The 18149-nt window shown below is 40.1% G+C and overlaps 1 protein-coding gene across 2 annotated transcripts in view; it reads right to left on the bottom strand.

Moving 5' to 3' along the window:
- Positions 1 to 17838, bottom strand: part of PARP8 (poly(ADP-ribose) polymerase family member 8) — a gene marked incomplete at both ends in the record, with an annotated part of 148382 nt that extends 130544 nt beyond the window's left edge. Inside the window, 3 exons of one of the 2 annotated variants that reach the window (XM_084233209.1) lie at positions 16571 to 16625; positions 17544 to 17645; positions 17733 to 17838. In XM_084233209.1, the coding sequence (XP_084089335.1) occupies positions 16571 to 16625; positions 17544 to 17645; positions 17733 to 17838 (263 nt within the window). Of the gene's footprint in view, positions 1 to 16570; positions 16626 to 17543 lie in introns of both variants that reach the window. The other variant, XM_084233210.1, reaches the window with a different exon arrangement.
- Between the last annotated feature and the right edge of the window lie 311 nt (positions 17839 to 18149).

The raw sequence follows: 18149 nt of genomic DNA, 5'->3' as shown, positions 1-18149 counted from the left end.
AAAGTATTCATAACTGGGCTAGGACTAGCATATAATCGTGGAAAGCTTTCTATTTGAACCCTTGATGCATTAACCACAGGAACTCTGCTCACCCTCTTTAAGATAGATCCCTGGGATTCCCAAGTTTGGCTGACTGCTTCTGCTAATCCATTTTCCCAAACATTCCATAACTTTAAAAATTACTTTTCAGTCCCTTTCACCAACACTGGGACCATGTCTTTTCCAGATCAACCCTGATTTCTACCTTGCCTTCCCCAAATGGCCTTCCCCAAATGCACACACTTATCAGACCATATACTCCTATATTAGTTCAGGAGAAAAACAAATCACAGTTGTATATAAGAGATTACAGAAAAAAGTTTAGTAATTTGAAAATATGATTATTCTATGTTCACCTCTGGTTCTCAGCTAAGCAATTAGTAGGATGTAAATCTATCCCATATTCATTATTCGTGAAGATACTACATATGATTTGAAGTCTGACACAACATTTACATGACCTAATTTTGAAAATTTAAAATAGTATGAGGCCTCTAGGCTTAATTTTATAAGGGAAAGAATAAAGGAATACAAGCAAGCATAGATTATCTTTCTGTTCTGTGGGACACTGCCTTTTTTTTTTTTTTTTTTTTACTTAAAACACCTAATTATTTAAAATGCCAAACTTCTACATTTCCTCAGTAACAAGGTAGTTATCACATGGAATACCATTTTTGTACTTTTTCTCCAGTAAGTAGAATTAATATTAACACATGAAAGGAAAATGTTAAGTAACTATAAATAAGCCCAAATGATTTCATTAAAATTTAGCTTAGCAAAAAGTTAGTTTCATATTCTTGGCAGAAAACCTTTTTATTCATATTCAAGTGCAATAAAAAATTTACAAGCAAAGGAAGTGGCATCAAATGGGAGTCACCCCCCCCCCCATGTATTCAGTTATGCTCATCTCAGAGCTAGGATTCTCCAATTAGAAGCAAAGGAGGTACAGACTCTTAGGAAAACAAGTTTCTAATGGCAGAGCCTTGATCAAGCAGCAAAATCCTAACCTCTGTGTACACAGCCATCTACCAATGAGGAATGGTACTATTTGCAACATTTATGCTGCTTTGTAGTCAAAGTTCTAAGTCAAAGGCTATGAAATAAAAATAACTATAAAATTAAGCACAGAAGAAAACAAACAAGGTTTTAAACAATCAAAAAATTTGTCACAGGCCCATATCCTTAAGTCCCTTTGTTCCCTGAATAAAGTCTGTGCCACTGTAGACACTATTATAAAGCTTGGTTACTTGGTTTCCAATCACGTCATATTATAAGCAAAAGGAAAAAATGGTGTAGGAGACAGAAGAATAAAGCATGGAGGATGGAGGGTTGGACTGTTCCTTAACGGGTGACGGGATCCACTGGAATGGCTCCCCCTTAAAGGGCACACTAAAGAGCTCCCTTTGTTATATAGTCCTTCCAACTCTCAGAAGGAATAAAGAACTTCAGCTGAAAGAAACTCTATCCTGATATATTTGAGTCTCCTCTACAAGTTCAAAGTAAGAACAATTTTATCTTATTTTGGAATTGCTTGAAATTTGAATTAAATGTTTTGGTTATACTTATATTTAGAGCTGTAAGAATAATGAATTTGTAGACTTACTGCCATGGATATCAAAGAAGAATGTTCCTTCTCAGTTTTTCAATAAGAATGCCTCTCAGGATCTAAAAAAAATGCTTAAAAGTGGCCATCTACAACCAGGGTGATTACATGATCCTACAGACCTTCCAGAATGAAAGAACTAGATTCGAAGCCAAATACATTTAATTCGAATGCCCTCCCCAGGCCCCGAAAAAAAAATTTGCAAATATTGGGAAAAAAAATTTCAATTTTTCATTGTATTTTACTAAAACAATTTCTTAAATGAAACTTGACATTTTTGAGTCATTAAATGATTGTGATTTAAAATTTTAAGTAATATTTTCTAATGGAATCAGGTAGATTCATGACACTTCTATTCTTCTATCTGTGGTGTTACATCCTTTTAGTTAACACTTAAATTTGCTTATGTACTATTACTCGAGAAACTATGTAAATTTAGAAAAACTAAGGTCTTAAATTCATGAAAAAATGTAAAATACAACACTTCATAAAATTTCAACCACCTGTAAAAGTTCTAATGCACTTAAGGTATTCATGAGCCTCTCTAAGTAAGGTAGTACCAAAAACAATTTTTGCTTGTCTTTTTGAATGGCAATGCATCATTTTTATGAAGATCAGGCACGCCCACGGTCCTAAACAAAGTATATAGTCTGATGAATCTGCACCAAATATTTATCAAGAGATTATTTTTTCATTTAAATCTGATTGTACAATTCCACCCTCTTCCTACATGACTTCCAACATTACTTGGGAACCAACCCTTAAAGGGAGGAAGCCTGAGTTACTGGCATATGGCAGGCATATGAAAGTGAAACATACTTTATGAGACAGTAAAGTTTATCTTTGCTGTGCGCATAGAATCAATGGATTTAAATAAATTTTAGGGGACAAAAAAATCAACTTATTTACTGGCCAACTGGCATTTCTGTAAAAATAATCCATTTCTCATAGGCTTAAACTGCAATGATAGTTGACCCATAAAACTGTAAACTTCTGTGTGCATTTATATTATATATTGTATGCACAGATAAGAGACAGAAGGCAGAGAGAGGGCATGAAGGAGCAGTAAGCACACAGACAGCTTACAAATGACCTCTATGCTCATTCACACTTCCTGTTTCCCCTGTTGCCTTTTGTAGCAACTTCAACAGCCAGGAGAGCCACCAGAAGCTTGCAGAGAACTTGTAAAGTATGAGCAGTGGTAGAGGAAAATAATAAAGGGTACTAATTCAGGGTAATGAAAGTGGCAAGCCTAGTGATAAATTTAAATTAATTAAAAATGTGAGCAATAGAGGCCATTGGTCTGTAAAAAGCTTTTCCTTCTCATTGCTTACTCTAAATAACCTTTATATAGAGTAAATGAGAAATATGCTTGCAACAAAAATGCCAGAGTATTTTAGAAGCAGGAATCAGGAACTATTTCCCTACCCCACATTAATTGCCCCTTTTCCTATCCCATATTAGTTATTCAGTTTGCCTTTGTTGTATTACTAAACTTTCTGGATCCTAAAACTCACATCTCTGAAATATAAAGAAACTTCCTGACCACAATACAGAAGGAAGTTGCGACATTTCTCTGCCAACGTCAGCGGAAGTGAGAACTTAGCCTTCAAGATAACACTTCACTTCATTTGATTGTAGTACTACCTCTGTCAACCGCATTGGAATCACCACTTGCCTGTTGGGGTGAGGCTCTGAAGAGAGTTATGACAGCTCAGAAAAATCAGAAAGCTCCAGAACTATCAGAACACATGAAGACACTCTAAAGAGCATGGAGGTTGGTGCGGGAGCTCTTGAAGGAGCTCACAAAAAAGGGACCCTAAAACAGACTTTAGTTTACTTTCCAGAACAAATACTCAATTTCAATGTTACAAAATTCAATTAAAGGAAGAGGAAAACAAGGTTAAGCAAAAAATAGAAAACAAAAACCTATAAATAGATAGGTATAGACAAAATTCTATAAATTTTCAGATTAATAAAACACCCTAACACTTCTGAAGTTGCAGGTGAAGATCAGAAACCACAAGGTGGGGAAGAAACAGCATCATGAAATTCTGTGGGATCTGCTAGTGGACAAAGGAGATGACAACACTTTAGATTTGGACTTGGTGAAACTGAAAGAAACTGTGCAATTATGTGAGTGCATACTATTGCTGCATTTTTCAGGTTTTTGCACATTTAATGTAATTTTCATTAGAAGTTGTCATTCTATGATGGTGCATCATGCAAATTAACCTTTTTAAATCAAGAAAGTTTTTGTTTTTGCAAATCAGACAAGGCAGTTGCCCTACAAAAAAAAGGGGGGGGGCAATTTTCTTTTTTCCTTATTCAGCTTGTTTGTAAGGTCCAGACGCCAGAAATTAGAGCTGGCCTAGTGCTACAAATAATGACATCAAGTACTACCTTCTCGCCAGGACCTGTGCTGGACACAGGAAGCCTGTATACAGAAAGGGTTCACCAAGCCTTGGTTGCTTAAACCCTGCACATTCCCTTGAAAGGGCTGTTTTCAAGACGGACCCTAGGCAGTTGCTAAGAAACCAACTCTGAGCCCTTGGGATATTCTGCCTGATAAGAATGTTTTACATATGTGATTTGTGATGTGTTTTGCCTTGAAAGGCTGGAGTCTGAGGCGCTGGGGCCAGTCACAAAAGTGCAGCACTTGACTGTCCTCTAATGAAAACTTGGACACCATAGCTCAGGTAAGCTTCCCTGGTTAGCAACACCTTGCATGTGTTTTTACACATCCTTGCTGGGAAAATTAAGTGTATCCATGTGACTCTACTGATAAGACACTTGGAAACTTGTGCCTGGTTTCTCCTGGACTTTTCCCAGTGAATCTTTGGCCTTTGCGGATTTTAATCTGTATCCTCTGTTAAAATAAAATAGAACTGTGAGTATAACAGCTTTCTGAGTACAGTGATTCTTTCCAGTGAATCTGACAGTAGTCTTCAGAATACCCTTCAGTCCTGATCACCTGCCATGTAACCACCACTTCACAGATAATAAAATCAACACATGGGGAAATTAAGTTATCTGGCTGGTTGAAAGGAATCCACATCAGCCTGTCCATTCTGCCCCACCACACTGAAATGTTATGGATTTTAAATAATCTTATAAACTTAACTAATACTTCCTTTGAAAAATATAAAATGCAATTTCATAAACCCTGGGGAAAAAAACTTAGTTATCTCTAAAACAATCCAATTTACATTCATTAAAAATTTTATGTCCATCAGTGATGTGTCAGAAATCATTTTAACTATAAGATGTTCCATGTTTACCTACTCCTCCCTCAACCCCTGCAAAAAAATTTCCAGAGCAATTCAATTCTTCATGCTTCCCTTTTTGAGAACCATGTGTATATGTGCTAAATAAGAAGAAACAGGTACACTATTCTCTTAATGTTTGCAGATGTATTTTATATGTTATCTTTGTATGTTTGGGGGGAAATTTTCAAATGCATTATAATATCCATATATTTTATCGGTATGTGCCAATGCATGCACATGCTTGCGTGATTGTGTGCAAGAGACACATTTCAAATGTTTTATGTTTAAGTTCAGTATTTAGCCTCAGAAATGTTTCCCATTAACACCAACTCTTACTTAGTTTTATTTGATAAGTACAATGGCATTATTAAATATTGTATTTCTATGGTGGCTGGAAAATCAGTGGGCATAGAATTTCTGTAAGTGTTATTAGTACTTCTTGGCATACTAAATAATTGCTCAGTGTTTAATGGCATTTTATAATCTATATTACTAAGTTAAAATTGTGGTTTTCTCCTATGTAATTAGTTATATGTTAACATCATAATACGTTATCTATTTTAGTTTTGTGCCAAGGCACATTTTTAACCCTGATTCAAATGTACATGGCTGTGAAATGTTAAAGAAATTCTTATATTTTCAGTAGACTAGAATACTTATCTAGGAATTGAAAACGCTTGACAAACACCTGGAGTTTTTTTCTGACTTTTTTTTTCTCACAGACTATTTTTTAGCACAGTTTTGGGTTCACAGCAAATTCAAGCTGGAGGTAGAGACTCTCCAAATACCAGCTAGCTCTACACATGCCCAGCCTCCCCTAAAACCCCCACCAACTAATGAGGAACTTACACTGACTTAGAGCTCACGCTCAATGTTGTGCGTTCTGTGGATCTGGGTAAATGTATATGACAAGTATCCACCGTTACAATATCACCATAGTTTCAATGTCTTAAAGTTCTCTGCTCTGCCTATTCGTCCCTTCGCCTCCACCCCACCCCAGCGCCACCCCCCCCCCAGCTTCTGGCAACCACTGATCTTTTTATGGTTTCTGTAATTTTGCCTTTTCCAGAATATCATCTCCTTCTAATCGTACAGCTTTTCAGATTGGTTTCTTTCATTTAGCAACATGAATTTAAATTTTCTCCATGTCTTTTCATGGATTGATAGCTCATTTCTTTTTAGCATGAATAATTTTCCACTGTCTAGATGCACAAGTTTATCCATTCACCTACTGAAGGACATCTTAGTTCCTTCCAGGCTTTGGAAGTTTTGAATAAAGCTGCTAGCAATATCATATGCAGGGTTTTGGGTGGACCTACGTTCATTTCCTTGGATAAATACCAAACAAGGAGCATAACTGCTGGATCGCATGCTAAGAGTATGTTTGTTTCTATAAGAAACTGCCAAACTGTCTTCCAAGTGACTATACCTGTATTTTGCATTCCCACCACCAATAAATGAACGTTCCTGTAGCTACATAACTTTGCCAGTATTTGGTTTTCCAGTGTTGGATTTTGGCCATCCTAGTAGGCCTGCGGTGGTAAGCACCTGCATTTTTATTTAAAACAATATTTGAAATGTAACATTTCCCCAAATATCAAATAATACTAGTATGACTTCAAAAAGTTAAGCTTGAAATCTTTCTTGGCCCAAGTTTCATCATTTGGGGGCCAAATTCAGCCAAGAATATGCAATCGTCATTGAAATCACTTAATTGAAACACACTGAAATCACCGTTATAGGCTAGTTTTCCCATAAGGTGGACTGTTACAGAAAGAATTAAGAATTTAGCTCACAATGAATTATTCAAAATTAACCAACATTTTTCTTTGTTAACTAAAAACGAATTTGACCCTGCACTAAAGAAATCATATCAAATGCTGTGGTGATAATAAAGTAATGACTGCTTTTCAGCTGGAGGGCCTAACTTTTTTTTTTTCCTTGCTGCATATCTAGCTGTGGTGCATTTTAATGAGAAATGATGACTGCATCAGCTTTTATCCATGAAGCAGATTTTAGCATTCTGCTTAGGACTCTCACATACCAATAGCTCAGACCTTATTCTTAAGAAGATCAATGACATGCATACCTAGATTGATAAATGTACTAACAAAATCACAAATTTACTGTTCAGATTTTGCTTAATGAATTCCAAATGAGAAACACAGAATTTACCTGATTCTCAGTATATGTTCCAATGGTTTCCCTGAAGCACAGAAGCTACAGAGTTCATGCAGGCATGTGTCTGCTATCAACATGAATCATTTTAAATATATACCTGGCGCTGAGTCCACAGGATTACAATTTAAAGCAGAGGCCTCCTTCCTTCTTGTGTTAACAGGAGTATAACATGTGGCTTCCTCAAATTTAATGACTGGCACTGTCTAAAAAGGGGGGAGTTTGCTTCCTGACTATTACTGAAAAAATTCTGAGAAATGGTTTAAAACTCCTTTGGTAAATTTCTCATTTGGTTTCCGGGAGGGAAATGATTTTGCAAACTAGATACCTTCATTGATTTTTTTTTTTTAAAGATTTATTTTATTCATACAAGAGCCAGGGCACAGGCCAGAGACGCGGGAGGGTGAGAGGATTCACCAGAGACAGAGCGGGGAACAGAACAGGCAGACTGATGAAATAAACTGCTGAGGGGAGCAGCGGGCGAGACAGGAGAGGTCTGCTTGCCATGTGGGTTGCTCCAAGGCTGGCAGGGATCCAACCGGCACTGCACAGGCTGCAAACAGCCTCACAGCACAGCACTCAACCACCTGCGCCACCAGGGAGGCCCTTCATTGATTTTTTAAATGAAACATTTAGATATAGTCCAGATTTCCCTCACCACAAATTTCTCCAGAAAGCATACTCCATCCAAGATAGCTCACTAAACAGCAGCTCCATTGCAGCCTAAATGGCAGAATTTAAGAGGATATAATGAGTACTTCTGCTACACAAGATCATTATCTATCTCTAACACTTCCTTGTGAGACTGACTTCTAATCATGTGCAGGGAGGGCCCTGCTAACTTCAGGGCTTTGATGAATATGAATAGCTGAGAGTCCTAATCATAACAGAGGAGAGAGCAAGAGACCCACAGAAAGAAACCCTCATGTGGCAAAGTTAGTAGCGCGAAATTCGAAATGCCTTAACTAAAGCTTTCTTTGTCATAAAGCAACTTCTATAAAAATTACTGAAAATAAGTTCTGCAGGACTTCATTTGAACTGGCAATTCCATTTCTATTAAATTGTTTACTCAAAATCTCTTTTTAAGGAACAACACTTGGAGTTTACCAATATGTTTTCCACAAAACAACTCTCTCACCATGTTCCAGATTTGTGTGAAAAACCTGAAAACTTCACTCACCTCTCCAATACGCATAATGGACACTACTAAATGAAAACTTATATGAAAGGTTTTTAAAAGTCCACCATTAAAAGTGTTTAGTATTGTTTAAGCATTTCCCAAACCTATGTGGCCATTTACCTAACATTTAATTAACAGTTTGGGAATGCTATCATATAATGTAGGAAAAATATTGTCATTTTAAAAATATCAGGAGGGGCCTCCCCAGTGGCAGTTGAGTGCAGCCTCTGCAGCGCCAGTTCGATTCCCCATCGGCCAGGGAGAACGCCACATGGCGCAGCAGACCTCTACTGCCTCGCCCACTTCTCCCCTCAGCAGTGTCTTCGGTCCATCTGCCTGTTCTGCTTCCTGCTCTGGCTTTGGTGGATTCTGTCACCCTTCCACGCTTCTGACCTGTACCCCAGTTCTTGTATAAAATAAATAAATCTTTAAAAAAACATCAGGAAAAACTATGTTTTTTACACTGTTAGAAACTAGAGTTTTAGTCTTCAAACATATTATTTGAAGACTTATTTGAATATTATTTGAATATTATTTTTTATGCCTTACATTTTCAATGTCTGACTTACTCTTTTTCACACAACTTCTGTTCTTAAGTGTTTTGTTCTCAAATTTTCTCTAGACTTACTCTTTTTCACACAACTTCTGTTCTTAAGTGTTTTGTTCTCAAATTTTCTCTAGACTTGTTTCTTCAGTGATGTGAAAGCTGAGCAAATGTAAATGAATTATATTATTCTGACTCAATTTTCTACTCAAATACAGTAAAAATACTCTAAGTGATTCTTGAATAACAACCTACCTACAGTTTGTTTTTGTTTTTAACTATATCATTTTATATTGATGCAAAATTGGTTTACAACACCGTATATGATTTCAGGGTATGAGTATATGATTTCAGGATATATGTTCACACCTCTTCAGAAGTATGTTACCACACCACACCCACCACCTACACTTGTTTTTTAAACAAGACAATGATGAAAATTCAAATAACTACAACAGCACTTCTGAGCTCGTTGACAAATCCTAAGGCACTTTCAGGCGATGAGTAGTCTTTTCAATTTCTATTTCAAAATGTTTAGAAAGAAATCATCTTGGGGGAGGTGAGTTAGCAACTCGTTTTCTGCTAAATCCTGTGCAGGGAAAATGATCTGACTACACAAAGGTTCCAGTGGATGTCTCCCTTTTAAATTTAACACCAAACAAATTGGAATCTTCTATTTAATATCAATGTCCTACAATACTACTTCAGTAACAACAACAAAAAATGTCATTTACCAACAGGGATGTCACCGATATATAAATAAACTACACTCAAGACCGTTGCCACTGTTGTTATCTGTAATGGATAAAGGGTGATCTATTTATATTCTCATCCCTTCCTCAGATTCATTTTGCCTTCTCATTCTCACTTCGTTCTACTCATGGGCTCATTCTATTCTCTTCTTAAGCATTAATTTTCACAAGAGATGACACTTGTGATCAAAAAAAAAAGATTAAATCAACTGGTCTTTGTGATCATAAAAACCATGATCTTGATATCCAAACCAAGCGTTATTAAGTGACACAGATATTATCAATCAATAAACCTTGAACAGCGGTGGATGCTTAATGTAGTAAAATGAAGACAAATGGCTGTTGGGTGGAGAGACAAGGAAGTCAATACAGTAGAAAGCTGGTATCCGGAAGCCTGAGAAACACATAAGAACAGTTGGGGGAGGCTCTTGAAAGTCAAGAACACGGGGTTAAGTTTGATAGGGGAAAAAATGAGGTTGCATTTGAATGTTTCTAAGCAGATGAATGTTATGATTAAATTCATGCTTAGTGAGTTCCAGCATAAGTGAAAAGGATGGGTGGGAAAATGTTAATTAACAATTAAGACCCTAAGTTAATGTGACTGGCCTATATGAAGATGATCAGGGTGTGAACCAAGTGTGGACACAGAGTGGCATGAAGATGCCAATCATGATCTCAAATTAGGAGCAGTGGAATTTCAAAAGAGATGAAGAGGAAAATGACATGTGAAGCTTGACAAAGTGAGCCCATACCTAGCTTATAAGACAAAATACTGGCCAGGGAAGGCTGGGAAGATAAGTTTCTTTTAAAGAGAAAATGATGGGTGGTTTTGTTGGGTTGGGTTGGGTGGGTTGGGTTGGGTTGATACATTTAGCATTTAATTCAGATGACCATTCCAAAATCCTAAATTATATCACAATAAAACAGAAATGACATGGCTTATTAATAGGAACATATTTCTCACTAGTTTTTCCATGGGGGAGAGGGGAGATGGTATTTCAAAAATTTGGAGAATGAAAAAGAGAAAGATTACATGTCAATAACTTGACTACAATTCCATCTACATCAATGACAGCTGTCTTAGAGAACGATTTATCTACTACAGCACAATCTATCCAAAAGCAAATCTGTGCAGAGAATTACAAATTCTCTTCACTTATACATTTGTTGAAATGTATGAAATTTCACTTATACATTTGTTTGTTTTTTTAATACTGCAGTGAAATATAATGAGGCATTTAAATAAATCGGCCCTATATTTGTGTAAGGGTTCCACAGCCAATGTACGTAATTTTCCAACTACTGATGCTTAGCGCCAGACTCAGGCACTTCCTTGCCAACCAGCAGATTTTTAGTACTGCCCCTGGCAGGCATCTCACTAGCAATCCACCCCATCCCCAAACACACCCAACTATTCTAGTCATGCCAGTTCAACCAATATCCCGTAAAACTTGTACACAAATGCCGACTTACACTCTGCTTCTTAATAATTCTAAGTCATTTAAATCACTCCAGCCTCAGTTTCCTTAGTGATAAAATGTAAAATAGCTGACAAATACCAATTTGTCCTGGTTACAAATATAGGACGTAAGGTAAACGAAAAATAGAGCTGGGACTACATTCAATAATTACTGGTATTATTTTATCCATGAAATAGATGAAGTTTAAGTTTTTTAATATTTTTAAAGTTTCAATAAAGTTATACTTGTGTGAAACTGGTGACTACTTTAGGTCAGCGGTTTTAAAACTTATTTAATCATGAAAACTGTTTCAAAGACAATCTTATGCAGAACAGAAAAAAGCTAAGACAGCTGTAATTTACAAAGGAATATGAAAGTCCAGATCTCACCCACTCACACAGCTTACTTCACACTCCCTTCCATCTGGCACCTCAGCTTCCGAGGACCATTCCCAAGGCTCCAAGGAACACTTTTTAAAAATTCCATTATTTGGACAATAATTGATGTAATAAAATTATGGAGAGCAAGTCCCCATTGCCAAGAGGAACATGCTAATTTTTTATTTAAAAAATTGTTATTCTTTACATTCTCACACCTTAAGATTTCAAAATAATTTCAGGATTTCCAGAATGAACATATACTTCATAATGAAAAAAATTTTTAGATGGGATTTCTTCTCCAGTCTCCCAAATCCCCCACCCCTTCATGCCTACACTTCTCTCCAAGGCACCCATGAATTACGGAATTAGATATTGGGAGCCCCAGTAGCTTAGAGACCCTAAAAAATTTACTTCATCACCAAAACACTGTTGATTTTTTTTAAACTAAGTTGCACACTTTTATTAAAGTCCAAACTCTGTAGTATGCCACAATCCCCATAACTCCCCATTATCCCAAACAATTTCATTACCTATTCCCTGAAAGAATTTGAACATCTGACCCAAAGAACATGGATAGGGAACCTCTGTCTCTCTGGAGTCATAAGAAATTCCACTGCATGTGACATCACTAGATTGTGGCCTTCTTGTAAGTATTTGAGTGTATCTATAACTGGTCAGTTTGGTTATGAAATTGCTTCTCACCTGCCAGAAAACTGTTTAACATTCATTGAATGGTTCACTCAGCATCTATCTTTTGAGAAAATATCTGTAGTAGGCAGTGAGCTCAGAGCTGAGAAATCACTACACATAGGACACACCCTGCCTCCAAGCAGTTCACCCTCAGACGGATGACCCAGAGGACTAGTACTAAGAGGCTAATGTGACATGATTTTACAAACATGCAGCAGAAGCGTACATGACAGGAGATGCCAGGAAAGGACTCTGACTTAGCAAAGATCTCAACAATGAAGGCTGACTACGGGTGAGATGGGGAAGAGGTAGGAGAGTATCATGCAGATGGATTTGAGGTAATACTAATGTCAGTGTCAATTGTGACACTTGTGTGTCACTTGTGATACAACAGAACATATATGTGGACAGAAATTCCTAAAAAAGGGGTGGGGGGCACATTTCAAAAGATGCCAATCCACCTACTACCATGTAAGAATGTCTATTCATACTAAAAGGGTGTACTTATACAGGCTACTTGAACATTCTGGCTAATATTAAATTTCCAATGTCTTAATAATTCCTAGTACAAAAATTAGATTTCTTATCATGTGGAATCACACCCTTTAACTAGAAAATGCCCAATTTAATAAGCATTTCTTTATTCTCACATTCATTCTAAAGGAAAAGACACTAATGCTATATTTTTGGGTGAAAAACAGTGAGATCTCAAGAGTATTGTACAATCTCAGAATGCATACATTTTATATGCTTATAGACACACAAAAAAATCTGCAAGAATAAATTCTAACATGTTACCAGAAGTTGAAAGCATCATCTGTTTATTTTCTTTTTTGCTTATCTTTTTCTATTTTTTTCGTAATTCTTATTTGTGCTTTTTAAAAACCTCAGATCTACCTTCACAGTGCTTTTTCGTGCTGAGAGCTCACAATCTGGAAATACTGCAGGGTCCATGGTCAGGCCTGTGGGGCTTCCCTTACTCTCACCTTGTCTTTGCTCACCGTGGTTGTAGGGGACTCAGCCTGCCTCCTGTCCCCTCAATTGCCACCACTACCCACTTTATCCTTTCTGTTCCTTCTACCACTCATTTCCCATTCCCCAAAAGTGAGGTGAAGGACCAGAACCCCAATCTTTATGGCATTTCAGGGGTTTAATACCAATGAATAAGACAGAAAGAAAGAGCCAGGAGCGCTGGGTTGCGAAGCTGCCCGCGGCCTCTGCAACGCCGGTTCGATCCCCGGCTGCTCCCCGGCCACCGGAGGAGGGTCCCACATGGCGCGCAGACCTCTCCTGCCGCCCGCTGCTCCCCTCAGCAGTGTACTTCGGTCCTGCTGCCTGCTCTGCTCCCTGCTCTGGCTCTGGTGAATTCACTCACCCTCCTGTGCTTCTGACTGTACCCAGTGCTTGTATAAACAAAACAAACAAACAAACAAATAAATAAAACATGCCTCTATTAAAAAAAAAAAAAAAAGAGCCAGGAGATAACAAGCATGACCAAGTATAGACAAGAAATGGCAGGTTTTTTGCATACACTTACAAACTGTATATAGTTGAAGTCCCTGACGTACATTCTTGGCACAGCACTGAAATTGGGAGGCAGCTCTAAGTAGGAGACTATGGTTGCCCTGAACCTCTGGGGGCTGTGAAGTTATTTAAAGGGGTGCAGGAATCAGGAGTCATAAAGAACATTGCTAAAAGAATATACCATTTAACCCTTCCTTTTCACTATTTCTCAATCCAAACACCTTAAAACTATAATTCTCAACATCTGCATAATTGGTTCATGTTAAAGAATCTTCACAGTCAAAAAGGTTGGGAACACTAGTGCAGGGGAATGAGCACACGCCTAAGGAGTGTGTAGAGTGGACTAATACGACAGCCCCACCAGTTAAATGGGTAAATCTGAACACGTCTCTTCAACTCTCTGCATCCCTTTGTGCATCCAAAAGTGAGAATAACAGCAATTCCATGTGAATTCAGTCTTTGGCTGACCATCTGCTCCCCCCTGTCTAAAGACACCAAGAATAGCGAATGTTAACAAGCACTTTGCCCCTGATTATCCCCAAACGAAAGGTCAATTTACTAGACCACTGGCCAGCCCCACACAGTCACCTCTGGCATTTCCTCTTTTTCACAAAAACATACAAGATGTATCAGTAAACAAAAAACCCTAGATCAACCTTGTTTTCAGAAAAAAAAAAAAGTGTAACTCATTCTTGGAAAGCGTCAGAGAGGAAACGGCATATAAAGTTTTATCCACAACTTGAAAATTATTCTTAAGATATGTTCTTAATGGTTTAGATGATATGATAAGTTACGATAATTCAAGATAACGATGCACTATCTCTCCAAAATTCCCACTTCCTTTACCAGTGAAATAAGCCTCGTTTCCCTGAAATGACACTATTGAATATTATAAATTGATAAGCACATTTAATCAAAACAGAACATAATAATTAAATTTATTTTAGTTCTTAAAGTCTGATTGACATCACACAGAAATACATGACAGATATCAGATTCTACTGTAGTTAATGGAAAGAATATATTTTTATTTTCAGAACTCTCTGCCACTAGGCACAAACCCATAAAGGGAGTACATTAAAGAGATTATTTTTACTACACTCACACCAACTTTTATATGTTATATTGTAGAACAAGCTTTTGAGAACACAAAGCAATCATATCATCTGTGTACCAGTAATTTTTCCTTTTTAACAGACTATTCCACATTAGTTAAACAAGTGCCAAGTATTTAAGTTGGGGCAACAGAAAACACTATGCCTTAATAGGATTACACGGAAAAACATCTCATACTTTAAGAGCAACCACAGTACTTGTTCTTACAGTGAAAACTGATGTTATCTTGATTAGTTAATTATTCAACCCAACCCCCTGGCCTTGCTCCTAGAGACTTTGAATCCTTCTCCACCTCTTGCCATGTTGATGCTACAGTGTAGTTCAGTAATTTGGTTTGGTGATAAGGAAGCTTTGCTGCAGTATCTAACAGAATTTAGAGATGAGGTGTTTGGTTCATGCCTTCACTATACAGATAATCAAACCAAGGCCAAAGAACGCAAGTTATCTTATTAAACAATCATTAACGCTAGAGCTGAAAAGCCCCCCAGTCCACACTGTCCACTAGTGAATAGGAACAACTGTGAAATAGACAACTTCAGCAGGTGCTACCTGACTGCATGGAGAGTGTTTTCAATGGCATATTTTAAAATAATTCAAGGGGTTAATAGTCACATACCAACACCCATAGTATACTGAGTGTAGAAGCAGCACTTAGTAGAATCTTCTCTAAATACTCTTTTTATTCATAATTTCAAAAATGACTGTACTACAGTAAATGAGTAAACACTATAATTTTCTTCTCTCCCAGTAAATTCATATCCAATGTTATATTTGCCACTACTGAAACCATGTTCACATACCAATCCTCAGGGGCAGGAATACTACATATAAGAAACGTGACAACTTTTAATTAAAGCTTTTCTTGAGATACAGATTACAACATAGATCCTAGACATTTTAAAGACTCACATAAATTCCAAGATTTTTAAAAAAATGTATTCTTCTACAGAAGAATAGTTCTTTTGCAATGTATATGTTCATAAATGTTTCCATTAGCTAAGAGATATTTTGGAATGTGATCAAATGATATTGAATGTCAAGTCCTAAAGCAAAACTAAATCTGACAGTTCTCTTATGTGGCCACCACTCTTTTAAACCACTATGTTCCCAAAAGGCTAAAAGACAGAAAATCCTAACAAATGAAAACAGCAAGACATATTTTAATGGATACCTTTCATTTTTCACTTTATCTGTTAAATATAAAATTGGATTTGGACTTCATTCAGACTATGAACAATTTAGTATTAATACATGCCGTTCCGATTCCTCCTCCTCCAGAATGAAGTTTGAGGCTGCAGCCACATGTAACTTGCAAATTCTTTCCTACCACTAAAAGTGAAAACCAAACACCACTCCTTAAGGAAAAAAAAAAAAAAAAAGCATGAAGAACTGGCACGCTGCCTGCTTGTGTCAACCTTCAGAAAACGTGCGGCTCCAACTCACCAGGCAAACAAACCATTCCAAGCGATCAAACTATTTTGTAACATCTATGTCTTTTATTCATTTCACTTCACACCCGGCTTTGCACCCACTTGACTATATCAACTCTGAATGCTTCAAGAACAGGCAAAATTACTGTAAAACTGCTGGAACACAAGCGTGTAAGAGTTCTGCCCCTGCCTGGGGCGTGATTTTGGAAACACTTGAATCAAGCGTATTCATAGTCTCTCCACTATTTAAAATGTGGGGACCTCAGACTCGGGATGTGGCTATGGGACAGCAACCCAGTGAGAAAACGAAAAGCAAACAAAAATACCCGAACACGGAACACGCTCAGAACAAAGGAAACACAAGCGTGTGAACAGGAAATGAAGCAACTCTATACACATAAATACCTTTTGGGGCCGCCAACGTAGGTGAAAGTAAAGGTGGAGTCAGAGTATCTGAAATCTGAAACGTAAAGTCCTGTTAAAAGCGACCCCAGAGTGGATTTTTACCCCTGCTCCTGACCTGGGCCCCTTATTCCGCGGCGCCCCGGGGAGGCCTGCCGGGAAGGGAGGGTCACAGCGCCGCGAGGTCCCCACCGCGCGCGGGAGGGGACGCTGCGCCCCGCGGGCGGGGTGCGGCTGGAGGCCGCCCCCCGCAACAAGTGCCGGGTGCTATGGCAACGGCGGTTATTTCCCAGTCGGGGCGGCCGGAAGCGGCCCCCGCGGAGCTCGGGGCTACGAAAGCAAAAATCGGTTCCCTCTCCCAGGGGAGCAAAATGGACGCAGGCGACCCCCAGAGAGTGGGGTGCCTCGGGCACCCCAGGAATCGCTTCTCTTTCCGGGGCAACGCACTGCCAGTCGAGGGGACTAGGGGGAGCTAGAGGGGCGGGAGACCGACCTGGCGCTGCCCCCCGGGGGCCTCCGCGCCGAGCGCAGCCGGCCAGCGCGGCGCAGCGCGCGGGCTCCATTCCCGGCCGCGCCGCTCAGCCCGTTGCGCAAAGCCGGCGGGGCTGCGCCCCGGCTCGGCCGCCGCGGCTGCACCCCAGGCGGGCTCGCGCGCCCGGGGTACCCACCCGGGGCTGGAAATACAGCGCGCCGCCCGCCCCCCCCGCTCGGGCTGCCCAGGGTCTGGCCCCAAAGCTGGTGGCTGCCCAAGGCTGGGGGGAGGGGGGAGGAGGAGAGGGGAGACGCTGGCGCCCCCTCCCCCTTTTGGCTCCAGCTCTGGCTGCAGCGGCGGTTGCCAAATGAACCCCAGAACCGGGACGGGCAGCCCACCCCCCACCCCCAGCCACACACGGCGCGGGCGGAGACCTGGGGAGGGGGCGGCGGGCGCGCCAGGAGGCTGGCGCCGGGTCCGAGGCGCCGGAGACGGAGAACTCACCTGCAAACAGGCAGTCCTTCTCGGCTCTGGACTTCTGGATCACGACGTCGATATCCTTCTGAATTCTCTCTTGCCGTGAACACATCCCCATGAAATAAATCCCTGGAAAAGAAGCAGCCGCTATTTCCACCCCACCCCACCCCCCTCGCACGCTTCCAGCTTGCGTAAATATTCAGTTAAAAATGAAACCTCTGGCCGAGGCAGGGGCTGAAGGCGAAGTGGTTTCGGAAGTGATCCCGGCTGGGGGAGGAGGAGGAGGTGGTGGGGGAGCAGGAGGGGGAGGTCGGCTTTGCATTCCCAGATGTGACCGCCCAGCTGCCGCTCGCCGCGGCTGGGTTCCAGTTTCCTTCCCTCCTGACAATGGACGGTGATGACACCGAGTCTCACTTTCTCCCTCCCCCGCCCGGACCCGCGGCCGCGGGGCGCCGAGGGTGCTGGAGGCGGCCGGAGCGCGATCCCCGGCGGGGCGGCGGGCGCCGGCGAGGGGCGAGCCCCGCTCCGCCTCACGCGCGCACGCCCCCCGCGGCCTTCCACACCCGCGCACACTCGCGCCCGCGGGCGGCGGCCGTGCCCGGGCTGCTGCTGCAGCGCCGCCCGCCGCAGACC

The sequence above is a fragment of the Talpa europaea genome, assembly GCF_964194135.1.
Source record: "Talpa europaea genome assembly, chromosome: 5".
Classification (NCBI taxonomy): domain Eukaryota; kingdom Metazoa; phylum Chordata; class Mammalia; order Eulipotyphla; family Talpidae; genus Talpa; species Talpa europaea.
This window is presented reverse-complemented; position numbering and strand designations above follow the sequence as displayed.